This window comes from Bidens hawaiensis, unplaced genomic scaffold (assembly GCF_021521415.1).
Source record: "Bidens hawaiensis isolate Kalapana, Puna unplaced genomic scaffold, B.hawaiensis_p1.1 tig00011819_1, whole genome shotgun sequence".
In the NCBI taxonomy this organism is placed as follows: domain Eukaryota; kingdom Viridiplantae; phylum Streptophyta; class Magnoliopsida; order Asterales; family Asteraceae; genus Bidens; species Bidens hawaiensis.
This window is the reverse complement of record NW_027491940.1, coordinates 658,157-664,872: the sequence shown is the minus strand read 5'-3', so window position 1 is coordinate 664,872 and position 6,716 is coordinate 658,157. Positions and strand designations below refer to the sequence as shown.

Genomic DNA, 6,716 nt, shown 5'->3' with positions numbered 1-6,716 from the left:
TCATACATTAGAAACAAATAAAGATCCGGATAATACGACATATAAAGATATAAAATGAACAAAATCGAAACTTTTAAACCTTACGAGCCAAAGTTCTCTGTTTGGTAGCGAACTGCACGACCTTCTCTTCAACGGGCAAACCTTTACGACGTCTGACACCGTCAATCAACTTTCTTGCAGTATTTTGTAACACACTCGACCCGTCACCAAACTCTTCTTTTTCTTCTTCGGTTTTCGGTACAAAGAACGGGTCTTCTGGAAGCACTTCCCAGTGACTAAGAACCAAAAGAGCACTCGAAGCACCAGAAGTCCATCTTCTTAACTCGTCTGCAAACCCGAAGCTTTCTGCAACGGGTACGTAAGCGTGAACCGTGAACAATGATGACCCTTCTTGCATTTCCTCTTTCAAGATGCGGGCCCGTCTACGTGCCAGCACGGCGTACATGGGCCCGAGATACTCAGTTGGCGTGTTTAACTCGCAGAAATACATTCCTTCAACGATTCTCGGGTTTCTTTGAAGTACAGCGGTTTTGCATGCTTCTTTGACAGCTGTCATTACCTGACCCGAAAACACACCGTATTGATCGGTTTGTGACTCGTTATCGAGAGGTGAAATGGAAGCTTCTATTACAAATGCTAAACCGTGCATTGGCTCGTCACATAACAGGCCGGATCCGGTGGCGACTTGGAAGCCTGATAACACGCTGCTTCTGAGGCTATCGGCTTCTTCTTTTAAAGATCGGGTTTCAACGCTTGCTGTTGACTCGGTTGCTGACTCATCACTGTTTGACACAAAACCTAATCTTTCAGATACATATGGAGACCCTTTTATAAGAATATGAGAATCGTTTTCTTCGGTAGATGAATCCGGAAGAAGAAGCATGTTGGGACCCACTTGTCTTGGCCCTAAAGCCCATATTCTTTTTAAAAGATTTTCCCATAAAAGTTTGAATCTTTCTTTATCTTTTTCTGCATATGTGTCGGGAATTTCACTTTCTATCGCATCCCATACGCGTTTTTTAAATGAGTCAACCGGATGTTCATCGTCTGGACCTCGTATTGTTTTACCTGCTATAATATCTTCCAAAAGATCTGAACTTTCATCTAGCAGTTTAGTAAGCGCGTCGGGTAGTTTCAAAACGTGCACACGAACCGTACACCTTCCGTTTGGTGTGGTTTTTTCAATAGCGTTAGAATTCAAAGTTAAAGATTTTAATTTATCAAACGGGTTTAACGATTCTCCCTCAATCGTTTCTCTAAACGACACAAGAGGCGGTGAGATTTCGAGATTTACCTTTGCAAACCGCTCTTTTAAATCTTTAATACATCTTTCCAAGTGAACCTCACCTGCAGCAGCAAGCACATGTTCGCCTCTAGTCGACACACTAACTTCCACAAACGGGTCAGCCCGGTTTAAAAGACGTAGCCCTTTAATAAGTGCACCCATGTCAACCGGGTCAGACGGCTCGATGGCCACTTTTAGAGTCGGTGAAACTTGAAATGTCATGCTTGAAAAAGGCCAACAGTTTTTAGTTGATGATAAAGTAGCACTTTTTAATATATGCTGACTTAAACCTCTAATAGCAACAATGTTTCCAGCCCGGGCAGAGGCCACAGGTGTTAACCCTTGACCCATCATCAAATACAAAGAATGTATTTCAGCTTCTTGAATATGCTTCTGAACAGACTCACCCGTTTTAACGGGATCATACAATGCTGATAACACAAAAACCTTCTGACCCGAATGAAGAACGCCACTAAAGATTCTAGCAAATGCAAGAAAACACTCATCAGAGTCACCATTTCCGCCTTCTGTATTATTATTCACGATTCCACCATTAGCGTCTCTTTGAGGTATCATTTTCATAGGAACCGCAAACATTTTGGACACAAAAGCAACACATGGAGACTCGGGTCGTGAATCACACACCTCAACCGATTTCCTCACAAGCTCAGCCTCTGCGAGTACTTCAGAGTTAGCAAAATCATCATCAAGAATCTCTCGTTTAGGGAGTAAACGCGCCACGCGAAACGACTGTGCGGATATAGGGTCGGGCATATGTTTGATCACCATAGACAAAATAGCATCTGATAAAGGAAGCCACCTGCTCATAACAGATTGAAGAACGGCTTTCGGATCTTTATTTTGAAGCTCGCGAGGCGGAACCGACAAATTAAACGACTTGATTAACTTTTCAAGAATCATTTTATCTCCATTTGTATCCAATGCAGCTTCATACACTTGCCATAACGGTTCAAGCACAAGCTGAACAAACATGGGCCGGGCCTTACTTCCCAAGGGTAACCCTTTCTTTCCAACAATCATTTTCGTTTTAGGAACGTAATATCGCGGGCCCCACAATGCCTTTTGCAAAGTAGCTGAACTAGCCCCTAGTTTAGAAGCATAAAACTCAGCAAACTCACATATACCAAATCCCCAACCGTCTAATGCACAAACAAACACAACATTTCCTTTTTGTGGTTGAAACGTGTCTTCTTCATCATCATCGTCTATAAACTCCTGATATTCATCTCCAGTTTCACCAGAAGCAGGTCCAGCAAGAATCGAATCAACATCTGATAAATACTTTTCAGATTTGTACACGCTCACGATCCCATTAACCTCATTAACAATCCTCTGAAGCCGGTTATAAGCCTCCATTGGACTCATTTTCAGTTCAACAATCAGCCTATCAATCTTATTCAAAACCAAACACGGTGTAAGCTTTTCAATCCATGCCTGGCGCAAAACAGCATGGGTTTGAATATGAACACCTTCAACCGCATCCACCAAAACCAAACCGCCATCGCTTAAACGTGAAGCGGTTGAAACTTCACTACAGAAATCCATGTGACCAGGTGAATCAATTAGGTTTATTGAATGACCTTTATATTGAAGAGCAATTGAAGAACTCTTCATGGTTATCGCACGTCTTTGCTCTTCATCTAAATAATCCATAAACCGAAGCCTGCCTGCTTGTTTGGGATGCAGAACACCGCCTCCTGATGACGCGATCAGGTGATCGGCTAGGGTGGTTTTGCCATGATCAACATGAGCAAGAATGCATATGTTCCGAATCTTCCCGCAATCATAATCCATCTACAACATATACATAAGCATAAAAGCAAATCACAAACATATACATAAGCAAGTCAATAACATATACATATACACCATTATTTTCTCATAAGCATATACATAATGAAATAAATTTAAACCAGAAGCATACAATCTCGGGCTGTAAACAAACTGTATGTTCAGCAAACTGTTCAGAGCGAAGTTCATTTATGTTCGTTCGTAACGAACATGAACAAGGAATTTCGCTCGATTACCTAAATGAACGAACACGAACAAAGGCCATGTTCGTTCCACTGTGTTCGTGAACTTCGATACTGTGTTTGTTTACATCCGTTTATGTTCGTTAATGTTTGTTTATTTGTGTTTGTTCATTAAAGGGTTTCTAATATTTTTAATAACTTTTCTAATCTTATCATACAGTTTAAGCAAAATTATAAACTAAAAAACAAAACTCTATACGAGAATAATGCGATTAATATTAACGTATATTAAAATATGTACAAGTAAAATTAACCTACTAAACATACAAACAAAAAGTGTAATAACACTTAGAGGTGTTTGGGATTCCTTATTTTACCTCCTTATAACTTACTTAAGGTATAAGTTATAAATGGTCACCTCCTTATACACTCACAAAACCTAACTTTCCCAAACACCTTATAACTTATAACCTATAAGTTATAAGCTATAAGGAGCTAAAATAAGGAAGCCCAAACACCCCTTACTCGAGTTCAAAAGTTTAATAATAACTACACTAGTGTTAACATAATTACACTAGTTACTTGTTTCTACACTTCTCACGATAAAAGTCATTTGTATTTGATCCATCCACTTAACATATTATATGTATGTTAAAAAAAACACCAACACAAACTCCGTAGCCAGACCAAACCTTTAACACTAACCATTCTCGGTTAACCAAATCACATAAAACAAAAACACTCTTTGCATTCATTTGTGTCCGTGAACCGTTCACGAACAAGTTCATTTCCATAATAAATGAACACTAACAAAATATTCCATTCATTCAGGAGTTCATAAACCTTTAGCTTGTCTAATAAAAAGCTTAACGAACAAACATAAACAAGGCCGTGTTCGGTTCATTTACACTTTATAAATTATAACCCTAAACATTTCAATATCCTGTCAAAACAAAAGCAAAAGCAAGTCTAAAACATTTTAAATACACCGAACCGAAAACAACCGGCACTCGTTTTTCATTTTCGGTTTTGGTATTTTCAATGGCCCCGGTGCCGTACCGAACCAAACACAATAGGTAAAATAGTATCATTCCTAGTCTTGTATAAGCAGAAGCATATTATTAAACTATTAATGTACTATGTGCATATATATATATATATATATATATATATATATATATATAAGCAAAGCAAATCGAAATTAGCAGTTAAACATGTAGAAATTAATTATAGGCGTAAGTCTAGAACATTTTAAATACACCGAACCGAACACAACCGGTACTCGTTTTTCATGTTTTTTCAGTATTTTCAATAACACCGGTACTGTACCGAACCTAACACAATCGGTAGTTGTATTCGGTATACTAATATCATTCCTAGTTTTGTATAAGCAGAAGCATATTATTAAATTATTAATGTATTGTATGTGTGTGTGTGTGTGTAAGCAAAGCAAAGCAAATCGAAATGAGCAGTTAAACAAGTAGAAATTAGAAATTACACGCGTAAATTAACGAGGTACCTGATTGATTGATTGATTGATTGATTATTGAATGAATAGCCTGTAATCGAAACTGGTAATAATTTGAAGGAGATTAGAGGCGGTTAGAAATTAGGGTTTATGATACACAGAAGAGGAACACAGAGATACAATATATGCGTTGAACGTCAAAGATGGAGATTAGAGGTGCAGAATCCGGTTTAAAACTCAAGACCCGTTCGATTTGGTTAATAAAAGTATGATCAGTTTTGTTCGGGTTGAAACCGGTTTCTTGATAAGGTTATGATCGGTTTCGGTTGGTTTCTGTTCGGGTTTTGATCGGTTGTAGTTTTTAGCAGGTTTCGGTTCGATTAACTGGTTTGGAACCGGTTTTGATGAAGAAAATTACAAGCTGGTTTCGAACATACGGTTTCAATAAGTTCAAAACCAGTTTTTACATAATCGATTTCAAATCGGTTCGGTTCAGTTAACCGGTTTATTTGCCCATAGTGATACTATTTAATAAATAAATAAATAAATAAAATAATTAAAAATGAATAAGAATTTATTTTATTTTATTACATGTTAAACAAACTTTCATCACCACGACAACATTTTCGATTGCACGACTTGCACAACATAGTGAAACTCAGTCGGAAAAAGTTAGCCCAAGCGAATTGTCCAATCACGTATACGAATTAATTACACATATGGTTTGTAAGGTTTGATTATATTGTAAGTTTAGTTTCCAATTGTTTGGAAGTGGGTAATGCGAATGGTCATCTTGATAGATATATGTTTAAAAGAGGCACTAAGTTCTCTTAGGTGCCAAATGTTTGAGGGCGTTTATATCTTTTATTTTATTTTTCCGCTTACTTAATTCTCTAGATCTTGTTAACTCAGGCAATTGTATTTTTTTTCCCATCGTTCATTTGTGGCAGCTTTGATAATGTGGATGATTTGTAGACCCGCCAATGTGTCCTCGTTCAAGGGAGATAAAATGTCATTTTTATCGAGTGTGTGGACCCGCCAATGTGTCCTCATTCAAGGGAGATAATTTCGGGTCTCAGTAAAAAAACAAGCTTAAAAGTTAAGCGTTTGGAAACTCTAATTAGCATGAAGAACGTGATGATATTCTTAGTGTTCATGATGTTAAGGTTGACAAATTGTAACTATAGCTTCTCTTTGGTAATGTATGTTTAGTAGTGACAATGTGTTATGATATTGATTCAAGTGTTTGTGTTTGAAAATCTATCATTTGTAATGAGAATGAGTTGAAAAATTTATCAATACTTGTCTTTGGTGATCATGTTCAAGTATAATCAAACAAATTGACAAAGACAAAGAATTAACTAGTTCGATGTACTAACATAGTTAATTGACACAAATTGATCAATTTCCATGCCACATGGTCTATATATATGCTAAACCATTGACCAATTCATATAGATCACTTTACCAACTAACCATTTTCCTTACAACATGTACCAAAGTACACAAAACCATTGACCAATTCACATAAACCAATTTACAATCTCCATATCATATGGACCAACTTACACTAAACCAATTTAACCTCACACAAACCTATTAACAAATTTACAAGACAGATGCAAAACAAATTAACATACATAACAAATGCATATCCTTATATAGGTGTTCAAAAGACAAAGTCGCTGGGCCACCGACCCCAGGAGGTTAAGACAAAGCCATTACTTGTCTTGAAACATATCATGACCCACAAAAGACACGATCCAGCTAAACTCAAACGTTTAGATCTCCTTGCATTTACAACTCCTCAAGTTGTGATCGTAGTGGCTACATTTGAACATGTGATAGACCTAAATTTCATTGTTAGCTTGTCTTATTGCTTCATCTCGTCTTTATAAATTTCATTCAACAACTCGTATAAATTTCTTCATAAACTTCATTCATAAATTTCTTCATTATAAACATAAAT

General features: G+C 37.1%; 1 protein-coding gene across 1 annotated transcript; it reads right to left on the bottom strand.

Moving 5' to 3' along the window:
* LOC143539182 (uncharacterized) lies at positions 1 to 3,364 on the bottom strand. Its single transcript, XM_077032574.1, has one exon. It carries the CDS (start codon positions 3,098 to 3,100, stop codon positions 74 to 76), a length of 3,027 nt encoding a protein of 1,008 aa, XP_076888689.1. The 5' UTR covers positions 3,101 to 3,364; the 3' UTR covers positions 1 to 73.
* Between the last annotated feature and the right edge of the window lie 3,352 nt (positions 3,365 to 6,716).

What these genes read in the sequence shown, in the direction of transcription:
- LOC143539182 (XM_077032574.1), bottom strand. Translation starts at nt 3,100, where the DNA reads ATGGATTATGATTGCGGGAAGATTCGGAACATATGCATTCTTGCTCAT.